The sequence below is a fragment of the Sinohyriopsis cumingii genome, chromosome 1 (genome assembly GCF_028554795.1).
Source record: "Sinohyriopsis cumingii isolate HCF-2022 chromosome 1, ASM2855479v2, whole genome shotgun sequence".
NCBI lineage: Eukaryota > Metazoa > Mollusca > Bivalvia > Unionida > Unionidae > Sinohyriopsis > Sinohyriopsis cumingii.
In genome coordinates, this window is record NC_142961.1 from 170,847,829 (window position 1) to 170,869,665 (window position 21,837).

The following is a 21,837-nucleotide window of genomic DNA, read 5'->3' on the forward strand; positions in this document are numbered from 1 at the left end:
AGATTATTGTTGGGTTGTTTTTTTTTTCAACATCAAGCTTGCGTCGATCACCTGTGTTCTCGACATATGATATTGAAATTACGCATAATACTATTATTAATAGCTAAAAATTACAGTACAGCATAGTGACACTTTAAACAAACAGTACTTCAATGACTGACATAGTTTTCACTAATACAACGAAAAAGCCACTGGCAATGCAGCTGGATGTAACTATTTTAATGCTATTTCTTTATTGAGAGAGTATTTTCCGGCCATCTTCAATTTCTTCACCGGTATCAATCATTCGACGGTGCATTACCTGGCTTCGCGTCCGGAGAATTATTGGAAGCCAGGGAACCAGGCTAATGTAATTGAGTGAAAGAGTTATTTCCCTTCAATTTAACCGGCTTTTGTGAACAAAAAAACAGCAAAATGGCGAATTATGATGGGCACATGACGAAGCGGCAAAGAACAGACGATTCTGGCCACGGAGTTCAGTCTGGCAGCATGGTATATACGATATTGTTATTTAAACAAATATGCTATTCATAATATAGGTACAATTAAAGTATTTGTACTGAATGTTTTGCGCTTCAAGAAATCAGCACGCATTGTTTGAGGGAGCATCACTAGCGTTCAAAGTAAGGTGCTACCGCGTGAAAAAAACATTCGTAAAAATTTTCTACGGTACCTAATGTTCTCAAATGCATTATTCAAAATGAATATTATCAGTTTAGATAACAGCATTTTTGAGTTGGGTAAAAATTTGCAAGATTGCATGCGTCTGTCCCAAGGAACCGGTGCTTTGTCATTTTCCCTCCTTTTACATCTGGGAAATAAAATTTCCGGGAAAAATCGTGCATGGAAACTTGGTCAGAGTAATGCAAGTATACTAACCATTTTGATCAACTACTTGAGACACAATATTAGATGGAGGAATAATATTATGTTTATTAGTACACAAAACGTATACGGATGTTTTTTGTTTTTGTAAGAATTACAAAAAGATGTTTGCATTTTAAAGATGAGATTTCTTTATTTATTACTAATAGTCATATCTGAATTAAAATATATATATAAAGTAAAAGTATGTTAGACATAAAAGATCATATATATTTTATGTACAAGTATACAGACACATCTACAACAATGCATACTTTAACAACAGGGGGTGATTTTTTTCAGAATTCTAGAATAAATAAAAATGGAATCTTGAAGAAAAATGAGCTCATCTTCATATCTTTTCCAATAAATTCACAGGAATCATTCAAATACATGTACCATCCACTGTTTTTTATTATGGTCTTGATCACTTTTTGCAAAATCTTGCCTTGTTATTTCAAGTGGAAATTTGCATATTTATTATATGTATGATTATATGGAAATATATTGACTGCTCCGGTGGCCTAGTGGTTATATATTGAATGCTCTGGTGGCCTAGTGGTTAGAGCGTCCACTTTTGATGCAGGATGTTGTTGGTTCAATCCCCGGTCAAGTCATACCAAAGACTTTTAAAAATGGTACTGATAGCTGCTTCACTTGGCGCTCAGCATTAAGAGGTTAGTGTTAGGACTGGTCTGCCTGGTGTCAGGATAATGTGACTGGGTGGGACATCATGCTACATGTCTGCGGCATGATGCCCTGTGCTAGACATCCCTATAAACTGTCACACTGCAGACATCATAGTGATATGACTGAAAAATAGTTAAAGCTATGTTAAAAAAATCCAAATCCAAATCACACATATAGAAATATTGGATGAACATTCAGATACAAGAATAAATATACTTTTCCTATGTTTCTAGGTACTTCTGAAGCCTTTCTGTGCCGCTATCCCCCACCCCTACCCCCGATGTTTGTATGAAATACTATCTTCTTGAGTCACACACATGTTGAAATGATAAGTTCCTCTTCCAATTTAATGGTTAATGCATAATTTGTGTGTTCAGACATAAAAATCAAACTCCTCCTCATTATATCTTTTGAAATAAATTCACAGCATGCTGCCACCATCGTTTTTGCTTGAAATACCATAATGACGCATCATACACGAGTTAAACTTGCTCTTAAAACTGATATTGCATAATCATTACTTTGTTCTTTTGCATGTAAATGTTGATATGAATTCACAATTTAGTAAACAAGTGCTGATTTATATTTTAATTATAGTAAAATAGTTTTGGTCACTTTTTCATATCTTTAAAATTTATGGGGGAAAAAAATAGACAATAACTTACATTGAATGCCTCCACAATTCTGTAAAGGATTTCAGTCATGTGGATCAAATTCTTGACAGTGCATTATCAGACATTTGTGACCTACATAATTGCATTTTAATGATAAATCTTTGAAAACAAAATATTTAGACTTTGCTTTTTATGTATTGAATATTTTTGTTAACATATTTGCCCATGTTTACGAAAACAGGCAAACTCACAGGGTGGTACTTCCCAGACACAGTGATGTCTGTCATTATTTCTCCCTGACAGGTTTACTTATGGTTTCAAAATGATTTTTGAAGAAAATAATGCACTTGAGGCAGTTAAAATCTTATGGCTGCTGTGTCTATTCTTAAACACAAGTTGCCATTTATGTACTATTGTTTAAGTTTCCAAAAATAATTTGTATGTTTCTTTGTCATCATATGATAACTTGCAGAAATCGGCCAGTGATAGTGACTATAACAGAGACATACATAACACTTTTCTGCTATAGTTTACTCAGGAAAGGATTAATGGTCTATCAGCTATCAAAACACATACATGTCATAGCTGCCAAGTGTCCTGTTTTTTCCGTATTTGTCCTGTACTTTGGACCTGAATACAGGTGTACGTTTTTTGGCAAAAAATACGTCTTTTATTTTTAAAAAATATTTTAAAAATTCTTTGCAATTTTTCAGTTTAGAACGGGCACTCGGTTCCATTCTGATAGAAATGTATGACATGTATATAGGAATACAGTTCTACAATATGATTGGTTCATTTGAAATCGAGGCTACGATGCCTGTCTTTATCTGCCATATTGGATTTCGCAAACAGTTACCACTGTCACTGTATCTATTTTCGTAATATTCAACTTCTAATCATGTTGAATAGGAACGCAGAATATTCAGAATTTTCTCCAGGAAAGACAAGAAAACAGAACTAGAAGGACAATTGTGCTGTCTTGTTTAGATTTGTGAAAACATCTTGTAAAGGAGAAAACTTTGCAAATTGTGTTACATGATTTCACTATTAAGTGCCTATGAAATAAAGAGCACGAAAAAGCTAATAAACATTAGCATGCTGCTTCATCATACACAACTCAGCCTGAACTTGCGACATATATAAATACCAGACAGAACCTTGATGTAATTTGATCGAAATTCGGTTTATTAATTTTCTTTTGGAAATTAACCTTCCTCTTTCAGTTACTAGTGTTGCTGGTGATTTATTTTGCACACGTTTTCCAGACAGTAAAATCGCAAAGGATTACTCGTATGCTAGAACGAAAACAGTTCAATAAGAAAATCACATAGAATTGAGATCATCAATCAAAGTTGAAACATTCAAATTGATAATGATTGGAAAAAATAAGGTGTGGAAAAGGCTACTATAAAAAGTCTGTGTCTGAGTCTCTTGCACCTTCTGAATGGGCACCCGAATGGAACATGGTACAACACATGCATCTTTGACATTAAATAATTATGTAAAGCACTCTCCTACTTTACTGATGGTTGTATGTGTTGTAAATAGTTACATATGCATTAAAATTTAAAAAATCAGTATTTGTTCCTGAAAATCAGTATTTTTGTCACAAGAAGTCAGTATTTTTTTATTCCGGGGTTGGCAGCTATGACATGTGAATGTGCAAAGACTGTGTGTTGGTGCAACTGAAATCAACATAAGCTATTTGATGGCTTGATGCCTACATTTCACCTTGAGCTACAACACAACACCTGAAATAACTGGCTACGGCATGGGAGTATTTCAGAAGCTACAGTTAAACAATATTCATTTTAAAAAAATCACAGGGCAAAGTCATTTTCACTTTTCTAACAGAAAAATGCAACGTTTTCATTTTTTTTATGTAACTTAGTCACCCACTTTGCCTGGTAGCATGACCCCCTGATATATATATTGTGTATATTGCTTTGCTTCCACTTCCTGTTTAGCTCTACTTTTTCCTGTTCTGTCCCAAAAGAAGTCGCTTCTTCCTAAAATTCAAGTCTAGCTTGACCCCTGCTTTCCTACACCATTTCAAATATTTTGACAGTACAAATGTTAAAATCTCTCAAATGAGGAGTGACTCTGCCATGTGAGTTGTTAATTTTTGGGCTACTGACTGAGTACAGATTGATTTTATGGGTCTTTCCCATGTATTTCTTTGAGCAAGCTTTGAATGGCAAATGTGTTATATATTGTTTGGAAGTTTGACATATTTCATTTTGAGAACATTTATATTTAATGTTGTAGTTAGCTACAGCACTGAATTTCAAAGAGGATCCAACAATAGAACGCATGATAGGTGATTTGAAAATTTTGTAATGTTATAGTTAGTTAAGTATTTCTAGGATTTAACAGTAATCAAAAAAGTAGTGAATGTTTGCACATCAGACTGTGTGGTTGGACCGGTCTTCAATTAATGTTGACAGTCAATTTCATAATCCTACTGGCCCTGGACCAGCGAGACAAAAGTGACTGTAGCTGCAAGTTTTGCACATTTGACATGGACTCCGCCTCACTCCACCCATGTCCTGTTTACTGGTGATTGCACAATAAGGGCCCCAAAGAGTATTACCCATCTCCTAGATGGGTAGCACATGGGTAATTGACCAATCAGCAAGTGCTATTATACACACCTCCAGGCACTGTTTAATATCCGCCATTTTTCTCTGACAAGCTGCTTCTGTTCATATCGACTCGGCTATTGTATATATTTACAATTTCGCAACAGTTCAGAGAAGTCGCCCCACTTCGCCTGGAGAAGTCACCCCAAGGACCATATATAGCAATTTTGAGATACAGCCACATGGTTAAGGCTTTATTTATTGTTGTTTTTCTTCAACTTAATAACTTATTAACTTAATAAATTTATAAAATTTGTAATTTTTCAACTTTTCCATTGATCAACTCCGTTTCTGTACTTAACGAAAAATAAGTGTTATATATCCCTTTTGCTCAGCTCTTCAAATCATTAGATGCATTTTAATAATATTTTTGAGATAGTGTAATCAATATTTTTCATTACATTTACATCTAAAAATGAAACATGCGTATTAGATGCAGTATAAGTAAATTTTAATCATCGGGTGAAAATGATTCAGGCGATCAGTAATTTTTTTCAGTTCTTCAGTTGAATGCTTCCAGATCATAAATATGTCATTTAAAAATCTGAACCAAAGAGATGGATTAAACTTTTCGTTTTGAATATAATCCTTTTCTAATTCACCCATGAAAGGGAAGAGTATATAGGAGCCATATTAATACCCATTATCAATATGTAATTCGTATTATTAAATTGAAAATAATTATTTTACAAGATAAGTTTTTATTTTTTTTACAAATATCTTAGCTAGATAGTGTGCTATTATTAAGATTGTTATCAAGAAAATGATACCGTCTGCATGCGCAATGTTGGTATATAGTGATGTTACATCTAATGATACCAGGATTGAAATTATCAGATAGATGTGGAATAGACTTTTTAATGAAAGTAGTTGTATCTTTAATGTATGAAGGAAGTGATTTCATTAAAGGTTGTAAAACACTATCAATAAATTTGGATAGGTTTTCAGTATATGAATTACAACCTGATATAATGGGTCATCCTGGAAAATTTAAAGGTAAAGTATGGTCAGGATTTGTATGAGTTTTGGGTAATATGATGTGTACTTAGGTTAAGAGGGAAAGTATCAAATTCCTCATATACAGAATTATTATTTTTGAGGTGTACGTATGTTAAAAGGGAAAGTATCACATTCCTCACATACAGAATTACTATTTTTAGCGATCTCGTTAATGCATATTGAATTTTTTTTTAATTTCTAATTGATGTTCATTTTTAACATAATCTTCTTGATTCACAATAATAATAGTGTTTGACTTATCATCCTTTTTAATCACTATACTGTTGTCATTCATTAGATTATATACAGACTTAATTTCGTCCTTATAAATATTACTATGATATTGTTTTAATTTAGTTAATATCTCTTTTGTGATCATGTATATATAAAGATATAAATATGAATCACGTAAAAGATGACTTAATTCTGTTATAAAAAGGTTATTTGGGTGACAAGTTTTGGGACGACTTCTCCAACCAATTGGGGGCAACTTCTCCTGATACGCGGGGGCGAGTTCTCCGCATACCGACATAACTTAGAAAAGTGCAAGCGATGGATAAATGCTCTCGCTTTCTGTCTCTGTCTCATTGTTGTTTCATATGGCAAATATTACTCACCAGTATCGTCTGGTATGTCTTTTAATGTTATCATGCCCGCCATTTTCACAGAATGTTTGTCGGAGGTTAAGACATCAAGTCACGTGTTCGGTAGGCGGAGCGATCTACCTTCTGGCATAATGTCTGTTCAGTTTACCATGTGTGGTGAATTTCAGCCAGGGCTTTTAAAGGAGATGTGAATAGAAGGAGCTTATCACAATATCCGTATGAGGACAATATAGTAATTAGATTCATGATGACTCTGAATAACAAATGGAATGGTATAATTAGAAAGGAAGATAAGCACAAAAATTATGCCATTGGTACATAATATTTTTAAAAAGATTAAAATATTTGTTTTCATTAATGCAAACAGTGGTTAATGTAGGATGAATTGGCTGATTTCAGATAATAGATGCAGTAAGCATCGTGTCTCCTAAATTGGATTTAGAATTGAAACGTGCTTCTTTACCTTGATTCCACCTTGCCATTCTACCTGTTTGCTTATTTTTATTTATTCTCTCCTTTTTAAACCTAGTTCCAGATGAGCCCAAAATTAGAAGTTGAGGTAAGCTCTCCATTTCCTACAGAAGGTTTTGTTTTTCAAAAAAAAAATAGGTTAATTTGAAAATAAGCAGCATTAAGGAATTTGTATATGACAGAGGAGAAGACCTAGATGGGATAAGTACATATTTAATGATTACCCTGGTGCATTTAAATTTGTGGGGGGATTTTGTGATACATTTGTATGTATACATGTGAGTGAAGTCTTTGTAGTCCTATACTGTCAGAGCTAGACAGTTTAAACTTGGATTACTGATAGATTTATGAGGGTAAATTGTGGCAACACTCAGAATTTTGATTGCCACTGCATATAGCTGCAAGGTCTTTATTAGGATGCAGGGTTCATTCTGGTTTCTAAAGAAAGAAAATTCAACCTCTGATCGTGAAAATATTGCAAAATGTTTTCAGATTTTGTATGTTTTATTAAAAATTCTTTCTGTATTTAGGAATCAATCCCATTGATTTTTTTTATTGTTTCAACTGGAGGAAGTAAATTTGGTATGTTTGAATAGCCCAGTGTTTCTCAAACTTTTTTGTCTTGCGGTGCACCAAAAAGATCTAAAAATTTCACTGCACACCTGAAAAGATTTAACAATTTGTGTGGTGAAGAACTTATTTATTTTTACATATATATTTAATTTTAAATTTAATGTGAAGGATGTGCAGGCTTTCAAGAGCAAATCAGATTGAAGCGAGGCTCCAAAGTCGACAAACATGCGCACATTTCATCATCGATTTTAAGAAGTCTGTCTCTTTTTCGATTTGATTTCAGTCAATGCTGAAGATCCAAACTCACAAAACCATGAAGACACAAATGGCAGAATTACTTTGATTGCTTTTGAACTGATTGCACTAGTCATGTTACTTCTTTTAACTTTTGCAACATTGATTTACCATTTAATTTTTCGATATGTTCAAGGTTTCAAAACGCTAGCAAGTTTAAATATTTTTCAAAACTCCCACGGCACACCTGCAAATCTCTCGCGGCACAGTTTGAGAATCACTGGAATAGACTAACAGCGAATGGTTGTTTTAGAGTGTTTGTACTATTTGGATTTTACATAAATTTTGAAAATCTTCCAAGTTGTTTGTTTCATGTCTTTGAATTAGTGTATGTGATAAACCAAGTATCAACATGTCTGACTTGGTCATGATTGGTGTCATTCAGTACCTGCTAAGAACAGTGCATAAACAGTGACCACATGATCTGACGTAATTGTCATTTGCAGAAATGATTGTGGTATCTAATAAGGGTTTTTTCACCGAAGGTGGCGCTACGAAACCCTGCTCAGAATGGCAGGTGTTTACATTAGGCGTCAAAAGGTGCTTCCATGCGAATGGAGTAGAGGCGTCCAAAGACGCTTGCATGAGGTAAAGGGTTAAGTGAATTTCGCAGTTATCTTGATTTTTAGATTTCTTGGTCCAAGATTACAAGAACTCGAGAGATGGTATTTCATCCAGTGTTTCAGTGTCAATTAGCACAAGTTATTGCTACTCCTAAACTGCTTGGAGGATTGCCATGAAACTTTGCACACAGATCTATTCCATAGTCTAGCTGGTCTTAAATGAAAATGATGCTACTCGGACATCTAATATGGCCACAACAGAAACAAAGATTGTTTTTGTACTAAAATATAATTGTTTCAAGTGTTCAGCAAGTATATTAAGAATGTACTATTATGAATAAAAACAAATGTGTGCTTAGCATAATGAAAGTATTTCAAGGTTAAAGATGGAATTTCATCTGTACATAGCAAGTGCTTAGTGCCAGTGTTAAAAATTACCATGAAATAACAAAGCTGAAACTTCAAAAAATATATGCCAGATTCCAACCCACTCATTGTCAGAATACTGTTTTGACATTGTGCATGATCCAGAGACAAGTGGATAGGAGTGTTTAGACGTACATATAAACACAAGGTGTTCAAATCTTACATTGATGCCAGTGGACAGGGAAGTTAGGTGTTCCAGTAGTTGAGATATGTGTTACAGAGAATCGCCCTGGGATTTTATTGGCAGCCATTATGTAATCTTGACCAGATAGTAGAGCAGTCAATCAGTTTCTCCAGCATTGCTGATGAGGAGGCAAATGTTTTTCAACCCTATTTACATAAGACATCAGGGCTGAGCAAATTTTTTTTTTTTAACCACTGGTCCAGGACAAGTGGTTTCAGAAAATTCACTAGTCCCACCTTACTCGTCACTAGTCCCACCTTATTTTTCACTGGTCTCAAAATGGTAATCACTTGCCGAGATTTGATGAGACGTATGTGCTTAATCCAAAGAAAAAAACAAAGAAAAGACCGATATACAACATAATTATTTCTTAAAAGAATTTAATTTTTCAAAAACATAGGTTGTTATACGTTTGGCTTCTTCAGGTTCATGTATATGTTTTATCTGATGGGTTTGAAAATATGTCCATGTATATGTATGCCACGTGCACCAGCACTAAGCCAGCAGTTGATAGCTGTGTCTGGATTAAAGTCCTCAAGCTCTGGTCCATTTGCAGAAATGTTCGTTAGCATTTGTAAACTCTTTTGGTTTAAGAAATTACTTAAAGGAGACTAGAAATCAAAATTTTCCTTTTACGTATTTAATTCTCTACAGATTTTAATTCGACTGTCATGTTTATAAATTAAATATTGTAAGCGGGTAGTAATTTTATTGCATGGAAGATACCTCGATTCCGTAAATTGCCGAGTTTTGATGAGACGACAGATCACGTGGTACCGTGACGCCATACTAGCCAGTCCTCGAATACAAACATAAACTTAGGCGAGCGAGGCAGACGGAAGGAGACCACATTTGGTTTGCGCATTCAAAACTTGAATCTGCAGTCTGATATAATAGTTTATGTACTGTACTGGTCAGTGCTAAAAGAATTTTTTTAGGCACAGGCCCCGGGCTGGTGACTTAAATAAACTCAAGCCCTGACTGAAATTCCACAAGCAAGGACAGTTCATACCAGTCAACTCTCAAGCCGGGAGAAAAACCTCCGATTTTGGGGGTATTTCCTCATCTACATCCCGATCTCGTAATATCTCTAAATTTTTCGCAGCAAAGTCCCGATTATTACATTATGTCTGTCAATTTTCATTTGTCAGAAGAAAAAAACCCAACCCCAAACCATTTATAAATAAATATAACGTATGTAATCCAGTCTAAACTTCCACACTGCAGACATCGTAGTGATATGACTGAAAAATTGTTAAAGCTACATTAAAAATTCAAATCACACGCACACACGTCTAAATCCGGCACTGGACGAAATAATTAATATCACACAACAGTTTTTTTTCTTCTTTTTTTCTTCTTCAGTAAATAGAAAGTGAAAATTAAACATTACTCAAGTAAATTTCAAATGTTTTTAAACAACTACAACAGTACTATAGTATAAAAAAATTAAAAGAATAAAATTGTCACCAATTAACTTAAATGAATGATCACTGTGAAATTTTCTCTGCAAACAAAATCGCATCTCCATTTCTGCCAAAGAAACTCGACCAGTTAACACCTGACATTCCTTTACCGTATATGTAAAGTTTAATTACCATGATTAAATTACAAGGAATAAAACAAAATATACCATGCAGTATATGTGGCCCTAAAGAACTAATTCTGAATAAATATTTTGTTCAGCAAACAGTGTTACATGCATTAAGACTTAAACCTGAAATCCATGGCATCATAAGTAACAACAAAATAGGCATCATTTATTTGGCAATCAATTGCTGGTGCTTACACATACACACACTGTCGAACATGGTTTCTTTGAAGTATGTCCGAAGGGCAGTCCTTTTCACAAGATCAATGCAAGGATAAGGAGTATGTTCATTAGTCACACCGGCTTTATTGTTTGCGTACTTAAATCAAAACTTTAGCTATTTTGCAATTTAGCCAGAGCTGACCAGAATATGCAAAATGGGCTTGTCCTGGGGGAATAATAAGGCGTATCACATGGAGAAAAGGTACGTCCCATGGGCGCTCGCACACTGGGGCAAGGGGTTGGGTCAATAGTCACCCCACCCCAGTTTCTATTGTCAGCCATTTAATGTGAAACTTTGACCTCTTTTCTTTTAATCGCTGCTATTTAAACTGCACAAGGAATAGTTTTATATCAGTTGCAATCATTACAGATTACCGTTTATACATACTACATGTATACAATGATTTTTTTTTTGTTGTAATTTTTATAAAATTACTGAAAATTGTGTTTTCTCGAAACACGACAGGTTTAGAATCTTATTTTTGGCAAAGCCTCCATTTGATTAAAATCAAAACTAAATTTAACCTTGGACAGTAATGATTTGATTTAGATTGTGCTGTGTTAAGGCATGTATGTCAACATCTTGAAAATACATTTATTCATTTAACCAGCGCGATCAAAGTTTCCTCAGGCAAACAATTTTTGTTTCGACAAGCCTGATGGGCACCTCACTTTGAATACAGGATGGGCCGGAACTAAAACCAGAGGTGCCCAAGGTGTCGGGCTATCAGATTTATTTTTAGCACTGCTGGTATAGATAAAAGATCTGTGAATTGATTGTTGCATTTTGTGGTCACTTACTCGGCCTTCTGCCTATTTTCGTAACTCGCACGTTTAGCTTTTTTCCCAGGATTTAAAATATTCAACGTTATGTCTGGAACAGCACCAACTTTTAGTCTAAGCCTAGCATTTGCGTATCCTTGAGCTGTCATTTTTTCAGAATCCCTCTCGTAACAGTCCTTTGAGAAATGTAACGAGCACAGAGTGCTGTATGGTGTTGCATTGAAATCGACTCGTTTGTAATAATGTATCCATTCTTTCATTATGCCTTTATCTTTCGGAAAAGTAAAAAAAATATTGTCCACAGGCTTTTCTTAATGTTCTATTACTTCCCTAAGCAACGCAAAACGGTATTGTCTTTTACTCTAGCAAATCCCACTTGGGCTGCTGGAGTCGCTACTATGACGTCACATCCCGAAAGTAACCGAATAGGCGCGGAAATTTTGCATACGAGGTCACGGAAATTCAGCACCTAGAAGATAGGCCAATATCTTAATATTGGCATTACGGTCGCAGATGATACTTCAGAATAAGGTTTTCTGCTATAGTACTTTTATTATTATTCTATATTTACATTGGTTTCTGGTCTCCTTTAAAGAAGTCTTGATTAAGTTCATTGAACTAAATCCTCATTCACACTCAGAAATAGCTACTGCACACTCAGTATCCGTCTTACTTTTTATCCCTCCATTTTCAAACAAATTTACCTTCGCCGAATCGCCGTTATTACCTTACTTGCGAAAATAATTTAGCAAACTCATTTTATCCACAGAGTAACTATCAGCTTGCTTGACAACTACTTCTAAAGTGATCATAACATCAATTTTTTCTTTTAAATACAAACTGAAACAACTCATTAGCGTAATTGTTTCGCTTCAAACACAATATCGCTGGTGGAAGTTAATCATCTGTATAATCAATTTTAATTAAAGAATCATTACTGACATTTAATCAGTTCATAAAGAAAACCAACACTGATGTTGGTAAAGTACCTTTCATTCATTTAATTACACTGACTCGCTGGATTAAAATCATAGTGAGCTACTCGATATGATCTAGATTGAGTAAACTCATTGCAACAAAACTGCTTACAACACCGCTAATTGATCATACTGGCTTTCTTTTGTTTGGGTGGTGATCTACAGTTTTGTATTTTCCATAGTTAGGATTTTAAAGAAAAAGAATTTCCCCAGCTTTCCTCACTGGTTATACTGGCTATTTAAAAAAGACCTTGTTTATCTTAGGTATAATTAAAAGAACCTTTAATTACCTTTATTTTGGTGTATGATTGATGGGTGTGCTATGGGTTATAGAGTATACAGCTTGGCCTTACTTCAAATGTGCACCTTTCAAAAAAGTGCTAGCTCTACTTGGTCATTTTCACTTCCTGAACTTAAGAGGTAAATTGTATTAAAAAAAAGAGCCGATAACTTTTTTTACATTTTATATAATTGGTAATTCATTCATTGCACTTTCAGAAGCTGGTATTGTCTAGTCTGGCAAAATTCATTTTCCCTATTTTAATAGCTGCTGTGTATAGTGTACTTTAGACTAATTCAGGCTGATTTTTTAACACAAGGGAGCAGTCATTTTAGTTAGCAATGTGCTTAAATCATGTACAATTTCCAAAAGTACAATATCCAAAGAAATATCATCCACATTACATTACTGTAGCATATAGGTATGCCAACATTCTCTCCATTGTGCATGTTTTAAATGTGAACTACTTCACCTTACATATGTCACTCTCTCTCTAAAGTACATATTAATTGGTGAGTGCCCCCTTGACGTGTTTTGATTTGCCGATAATTTGGTCGCTTAGCCCAATATGCAGTCAAGCGGTAAAAGGATGTAAATGTATACACGAAGAGGGGTAGAATCAAGTATTCAGTACACCCAGAGGGCATGATTGGCCAAATAAAGGCAGATATAGTGGTTAAAGCACGAAAATAGGGACTAGCCTGACTTTTTTAAAATGCACTTGTCCCAGACTAGTGACTTGGAAAATTTTACTTGTCTGACTTCAAAAATTACTAGTCTGGGACATCGGGCTGTGGGATTTGCTCAGCCCTGGACATACTTTGAAAAACATAACCAGGTTAGCATATTCCCTTTTTTGCATCATATGGGTTTTTTCCCTTTCTGGCAAGGAGGTATATTGCCATTGTAGTTTTTTTAAATAATAATTCAGAGTAAAGACATGATTTACTCATTTTTAGATGATGATAATTGTGATATAAAAACACCACATGGTTCTGTTTTAAATCGGTGCACAATTTCACATGAATTCATTGAAAACTATTTCTCTACAATCCATTTCAACTCATAAAAGTGTACATTCAGCTAAATACTGTATAGTAAAATACCAACCATGGAAAGGCAATCCCTTCACAGAAAGTGAGGTATCTTATACAGTTCACAAATAGGGAATTATGGGCTCCACATTGTGAACTGATGAACTTTGGGTGTAAATGATGTACATCTATGAACAATCCTTCTGAGTGCGTTGTCTCCTATTTACCAGGAGTTGTTTTTCTTGCTAGTTATTGCTGTCCACAAATGACGTTCTTTTATGTAAATGTACATAAAGAGAGGGAACCAAAACATGTATATACAAGTAAACTGCCAGGATATTATACCTGTGCATGAAAATGAAGACCTGTTTGGTGCAGGTTTTATGCCTGATTATCAGATCAAAAACTTTATTTATTTTATTTTATATTTTATTGTTTCCTAAATCATCATATATAAATATTAAAGATAGATACACCTTGGATGACTTTTTAATGTATATTACAGTGAATATATTACATAAATTTTAAAAAGCCTGCTACCAAATATCTTGGCAAAATATATTTGTTTACATTCATTACATATATTTTAGTATTTGTTCACTTTTGTTTCTGTTGAAATTGTGCATGTCTTTATTTTGTTCTTTCTTGCATTATTAGTGATGTTGGTCATAGAAGAATGTCACAAATATGCAGTAATCATCAGTAGTTTAGGTTCATGTGCAGTCTTTCTTTATTATTGATATTCTTCTCTTGAGTAATTTTATTTTAAAGATAACAGATGAGAAACAGTAACAGTATAATCTTATTCTTCATGGTGCCAAATAACAAAGTACATGTGTTCTTCTGATCTTAACAATTGGTTGAGGGGTGGTGGAAAAAGAAGACACAAAATTTGTGGAGAAGAAAAGTTAACAAAGGTTTAACATATTTACCCCTGCTGACAAGTTTACATGGCAGGAGGTAGTAGCCTACTGCCGAGCTCTGTGTCATCAAGGTTACGTATGATATACTAAAGTGGGTGGTATTATAGAAAGGTAGACATAGCTCTACAATGATACCAAATCTGGAAGTTCAAGTTGGACTACAAAATACAGAGGAAAAGCCTCATTTTTTTTTTTTACCCAATTTTTTTCCACCCAAAATTCGCCCATGGTCGGAATCCAATTTTGTGTCTGGATTTTAGACTTTTTGGTGCCAGACCGGAATGGACTGCACACAGGCAGACAAACCTTTGCAAAAAGTAGGATAAGATGGGCATTGGAATAAAGAGTGGTCTTGATACGAACATAATGGGTCCGTTTAGCATAATATAAAATAAACACTCCAACTTTTATCCTTCTGCTCATGCGCGAGCAAAATAACCAATGAAAAACTATGTTTCTAACACACCTGGGCATTGGGTTATTTGAAAATCACCTGGAAGTTGATGTGTTAGGATGTATTCAGAAATAGCTTTCAAAATGTGTTCCCTACTCGAATTTCATTCTAAAGTGATAAAAATCTCCATGGGTTAATTTGTTAACGGGTATTGAAGTTAAAGTTGGAATGCAAATGGTGCTTATTGTCTTCTTTATGCTTCATTTAAATCCAGCCAGACCCATAAAAAATAAAGGTTTATACCCAACTACCCTAAAAAGATTCCATTTTAACCAGAACCACACATATTTTTTATTTGGCCTGTTTACATCCTTTCTTTCAGTGATTGTTATTCTTTGGTACCAACAAAATGCATTGAATTTATAACAACATTGTATCATGCAACAACAGTTTCTATGTGGCAGTTAGTTCAATCTTTTTGTAGTAAATTTTACATGTTTTGGTAGTTAATTAAATAAAAGTTTCTAAGTACACAGTGTATAAAGTAAAGTTTGAAAAATGTCAGCATTATTGTTAAGCATTGAAAGCCATTGGTTTCATTAAAATGGGTTGTGTGTGTGTGTGTTTTACAGAGAGAGAATGAAAAGCTGGTTAAGAATGTTGACTTGTTATTTAAAATAAAATGTAAAAACAAGAAAGTTCTCTTCATGATGGCTGAAATCGATTTAGGAAATTATAACAGAATAATCAATACCGGTGTTCCTTAAAATTAATTAATTGGAATACTAATGTATACAGACAAAAATTTGGCTTTGTGATCTTCTGTACAAGGGTTCCATAATACTCCTTTCTATGCACATATCTGTAATACCCGTGCTTGGCTGAGATCATGATTCCCAAAGTGTTACATATATGCCAGAAATTTAATGTATGTAAACAACATTTTTTAATCACTGGTTGCATACCCTTGAGCATATATTTAATGAACATTTATAAAACTGACTCTAGAGATTGATATTTTGACTTAAAAATGACAAGAAAAACAATACATTGAAAAAGTTGTGCATATAACTTGGTGTCCTCTTTTTTCACAAATTACAAATGGTTATAGGCACAAACAAGCATAATAATACAGAATATTTCATTTCACATTTTTATCTGAAGCTTTCAGTGAAACTGGATGTAAAGGAACAACTTGACTTATAACAAACATACATGCATGTAATTGGACATTGTTATTAGCAGAACAGACACAGTATTAACTTTTTCCTACCTAAAAGTTCAGAAACATTTTATTATTTAATCTGATCTGTGCTAATTGCCAGTATTCATTGGTCATGTATACATCTGTGAAAAAAATTAACCATATTTTGTTTAAAAACTACGTTTGTTAAGCATGTAACTTGGACACAGAATCACATCTAAGATGGCAAATGATCTATAAATATTCAAAAAAATTAAAATAAGACATGGGCGGGGAGAAACTAATGTTTATGTCAAACAGTTCTGCATATAACATGAGATAACAGAGACATAATGAAGGGTTGTGTCTTGGCTTTACCAAAAATGAAAGTCAAAACAGCATAGTATTTGCTGCACATGGACAAATTTTGCTGCATTAAGTACAATTACAAAAGCCATTACTCAGTCCTAAGTTAAATGCAGCTCTTATATTGCAAAAACAGTAATATGGTATGTTGGTCAAGAAACACGGCAGCCATGTAACCATCATTTTTACAGATTCACCTGGCCTATATAAATCTACATCCCTTCAGAAACATCAATTCTAGCATTAAAGTTACTACAATGGTCTAATTTAGCTGTTACCCTTGATTTAGACGAAACTAAAGCTACCTGAACAAAATTGGAGCTCCTCTTATTGTAGTTACATTTGGTTCTGCAAATAACTTTGGAAATCCACCGACATAGCGAGTGCTTACATTCAAATGGCAATATCTGCGCATGTTTTAATGATGTAAGGAAGTTTCATGTGCTGCAGTTGTGATAGGTAGAGAACTATTTCATCATCACAATAAAAGGTCTCCATGTGAACCAATGTATTCCACATATAACATAGCGACACGAAATTCATTACATTGAAATTATGACTTAGTTTCAAAATATGAACCTTTATTACAGGCATCATCTGTGTAATACAAAGGTTTTAGTATGTTTTATTATATGTGGGCTATTATTTTCTTCTGGTATTTGTGGGCTTTTATTTCCTTCCTGGTGTTTTTGTCGTAATTATACAAGACAATAAATAGTACACTGTTCAGTGAACATGAGTTACATGTGTGACTAATATTTCCAGGTCTTAAAGTTCGCAAAATTTTAAAGGTTTTTCTGGTTTTTGATTATATGTTATTTTGTCTTTAATAAGTTCATAACGCTGTATCTTGTTGCTTGTAACTTAGATAAAATTACACAGAGCTGCTTCAAGAAAAGTGATGATGATGATGATAACAAAATGGCAATATAAAAATAGCCCAGATTTTCTAATTATTTTGCTGTCATCAATGGATGCAAAATTATGATAGCTGATTGTGCATGCTGGAATTATTTTTTAATTATTACTGCATTTATATACCTGCTATAAGAAGCTTTTATTATAATTTTTTCACTCTAAGAACAGTCAGTTGCACAGATACCCATGATCTCGGCCAAGCACACTACTAATGGCATTATATAACAACGGCATGAATGGTAATGTGGGTATGCATGTGATCAGGGAGTGTAGGTTCAGTTGAAATTGAGACAGAATTATTAGACAGTAGTTTTGCACAAGTTATTTTTTTAATCACTTATGTAATGTTTTCAGGGAATGCAGTTTATATATTTAAAAAAAATTGACAATACATTTTAAAGAGTTTATGTATTTTAGCTTGTTTTTTATTAGGTCACCTCAACAAAGTAGAGTTCAGCCATTATACTACATCTGGCATAAGCATTCACACAGAATATACATATGTACACCCTCCTTGAATGTCACTGATTCTATGTAGCAGGGTTGGCGGCGCTGGCTTAAAAAAAAGTTGTCACCAAAAAGAATTGCTAGCCTGAATATTTTTTTGCCAATTTTCACAAAATGTTGCCATTTTCATGATGAAGTACTATCCTTTTATCTTAACACCCTCTGAACCAAGGTAATATCGTTGACAACAATGGGGGGGAGGGCTGAAAATAAATTGAAATTTGGCATACAAGTGAACTTTTTTTAGGTGATCTGTCGATAATGACTAGGATTTACACAGAGAGAAAATAAAACAAGAAAATTATAAATTTTGCTTAAATGAAGACACCTTACTTGTGTGCAGTACAATCAACAATGTGTTAAATAATGTTTAGATCATATGTTAGAAAGTTCAAGTGTCAGTCAAATCCCATTAGAAAATACAACTAACATGTATATATTAAAAAAATGGTGGTCCTCATTTAATGTAACCTGTTCTAACCATTTAATTGGACCTGTTTGCAAATTTCTTCCGTGACAAAGTGCAGACCATTAAAGATAAGCTTGACAACACAATTTCAATTGACTCGTCACCATACAGTTGCAGTACAGAATTTCAGCAGCAACTGTTAGTAGCATTTGAACTCGTTTCTATGGATTTAGTACGTACAGTCATGATGAAGAATGCACCAAAGTTATGTGAACTTGATCCAATTCCAACATCACTGCTGCTTGAGTGCTTAGATCCAATATTGCCATTATTAACTGATGTTATTAATACTTCTCTCTCATCCAGGGAATTCCCATCATTTATCAAAACTACCATTGTACAGCCTCTGCTGAAGAAACCAACACTCGACCATAGTGATTTAAAGAACTACCGCTAAGTTCCTAATCTCCCATTCATATTTAAAAAAATCTTAGAAAAAGTTGTTCTATCCCAACTTGTATCTCATCTGAATTCAAACAGTCTTCTTAGCAATGTACAATCTGCATATCGCCCTTGCCACAGTACTGAAAGTAGTTAATGACCTCTCTGCTTTGGATAGCGGAAAGATTACAGTTCTCCCTTTTTCCTTGATATGTCTGCAGCATTTAACACAATAGACCAGGATATATTACTTCACCGTCTCCAGCATATATTTAGCATCTGCAAATGGAATACACTCCAGTCCAGTTGATCTATGTTCAGACGTGATTTTTTTCCATTTTAAAGCAGGCTTCTGCTTTGAATCAGATTTTTCTTGATATATTTTTTTGTATATCATCTCCGATAGTTTTTTAAAATACTGTCTATCCGGTTCCATTCCACAATGACCCTTGTAAATTATTTGTTCCGTATTTTAATTAGCACAGGACTCTCGTAAAGAGTATTCTGATTGGTCAAAGGTTGAAATTCATCCAATAAATCTTCGTGTAATGGAAACTGGTGGCAATGGAAAGAAGAAGCATGCTTGCAAAACATGGTGTCCTGAGTTGTTGAGAGAGACCATGACAAAAAAGATTTAGATACAGGTTTTTAAAAAACGTAAGGAAATGGGAATGGCTGGAGCAAAACGTTGACAGAAATTTAGTTGGTCAGTTTATAAAAAATTGAATACTAGAGGACTGGCATTTTGTGACCTCTGCAAGAATGGTCTGACTTATGGTAAGTGCAGTTGGAAGAGTTTGGAACTGCACCTACAAAAGAAGCTGCATATGGAAAAATCGAAGCTCAGAAGGAATCAGGAAAAAGTGCAGTAATTACTATAAGAAGAAAGATTTCTGGCATGAGAGAAATTTGAGAAACAGACAAGTGAATGTATGAAATTATATGTATATAATTGATGTACTTGGGTGTTTATTTTATAGATTTGTTATGAACAGAGAGAAGTATAATATATTTGCTGCAAAAATTTAGAAATTGTGACTTAATTATGATGTGAACACAGTAGTCTTTATTGTGCTGAGTTGCCAGTAAATGCCATTTCATACAGAGTGATGACATGGTGGAACTACAAACCTTTGTCAGTTACTTACACTTTGGCTTTTCCAATCCAATATTTGTTCATGGTGTCTTGTTTGACATCTATGTAAATGTCCATTCTAATCTGTAACTCGGAATGCAGAAGATTTGGGAGAAAAGACCCCAATCTGCCTTAATTTCTTACATTTTTGACACCATTATGAATAGTGACCATATGTATCAACTCCACAATGAGTCAAATTATTCAAATTTTCAGATTGCCTACTATTTTTAGACACCAAAACAAAAATTTTATTCAAAGCAGTCTCAAGACACCTGAATGATTTTACTTATTATTGAGTTAATAATACTGGGACTTTTGATCATGGTGTCAGAAAGAAAGCAAGAGCATGTCAAAATAACTTATGTTTGCATTGAATCAGTGATACACTGTTGTGAGTGACATCTTTTGTAAAGACAGCATTACATTCAGTTCACTTTGTTACGAGTTTCTTGAAGACTTGCTGAGACAAATGTATATCAGTTGTTTCTCAACATAATGAGTACTCATGAACCTTGTCTCAATTTTGACTCAGTCATTGATCGTGAAAATTAAGTATCTGCTTCAACGTTTCTTACCCTCATTAAATTTTATAGGATTTGCATTTCTTACCCTCGTTAAATAATGATTTATTACTAGCATTATATATACACTTGCATGTTCGGAGAGTGTTAAGGAGCCTTATTGCTTTTTTGCAAACTATTTTCCACAGGTTTTGAATCAGACTGCAGAAATGCCTTTATGAAAATTAAAATGTTGCAATGCTTTTGTCACAAATCGCATACTGAAGTTTTAGAGTGGCGAATTTTGTGCTTTCTTTTGGCAGTTTTAAATCTTTTTTTCTACACCACAGGACAATTTTGATGACCCACACAAAACACAACCATCCCCTGTCATCCATGTTAGAGGTCTGGTTGAATCAGCCATAGAAGCAGACATTGTAAATGCTTTACAGCAGTTTGGATCTATCAGGTAAATGAATTTACATAACCATTATTTGATTATTTTGAAGCATTTCTAAAACTGCATCAGAAAATGAAGTATTGACAACTGTCAACACATTTGGCATTACTACAGTAAGTTTTTCTTTTCTTTTTTTAAATGTATCTACCAGCAAATCCAACTTTTGTTAATGAAAAATTAGCTCCCTTTGCCTGAACATCCTTACATGTAATAAGGTATTGCAAGGCCTTCAAAAAAAGCACTTTCTATCAGGTTTCCTTACTGTCCTTTTTGTTTTTCTTTCTGTTTGATCGGCATCAGCTTTGTTTCCTATCTTAAAAATATACAATTATAGCCACACATAATTACCTATGCAGCCCTTGTACAACATTCTAGACAGTAGACTTGGGGAAAATGGGGTAAATATGAACTCAACAAATGGGACAAGTAAAACATTGGACAAGCAACTTGTCAAAACAAATGTGTGCATGTATATGTTATTACATAGATATTATTTTATAAGGGCATACTTTGCATTGGAAGGTTTGATTTCCCTTATAGCTGTGATGTCAGTCAAGGAATCGGCTGAACATTGATGGAAATTCTACATATGCATTGTTTATATTATGAAAGGGCATTCTTCTGATCCTCAGCTGTTCAATATTTTCAGTTTTTGTTTTTCGATCTTTATCTGTCTTTGTTTCTTTTTAAGCCTGCATACTTTTCCTAGTTTGTCCAGTAATTAATTTTAGACTGGTTTATTTATTTAGCTTAGATCTATGACTTGGATCTTATTGTTATTTTTTA

At 34.0% G+C, this 21,837-nt stretch overlaps 1 protein-coding gene across 3 annotated transcripts in view; it reads left to right on the forward strand.

Annotated features, from left to right (window-relative positions):
* Window positions 1-371: 371 nt before the first annotated feature.
* Window positions 372-21,837, forward strand: part of LOC149808379 (heterogeneous nuclear ribonucleoprotein L-like) — an 82,170-nt gene continuing 60,704 nt past the window's right edge. For 2 of the 3 annotated variants that reach the window (XM_089976409.1, XM_089976417.1), the window contains exons 1-3: window positions 372-492; window positions 6,944-6,973; window positions 20,942-21,060. In XM_089976409.1, coding sequence (XP_089832535.1) covers window positions 415-492; window positions 6,944-6,973; window positions 20,942-21,060 — 227 coding nt within the window. In that variant the 5' untranslated portion in view covers window positions 372-414. The remainder of the gene's footprint in view (window positions 493-6,943; window positions 6,974-20,941; window positions 21,061-21,837) is intronic. The other variant, XM_089976425.1, reaches the window with a different exon arrangement.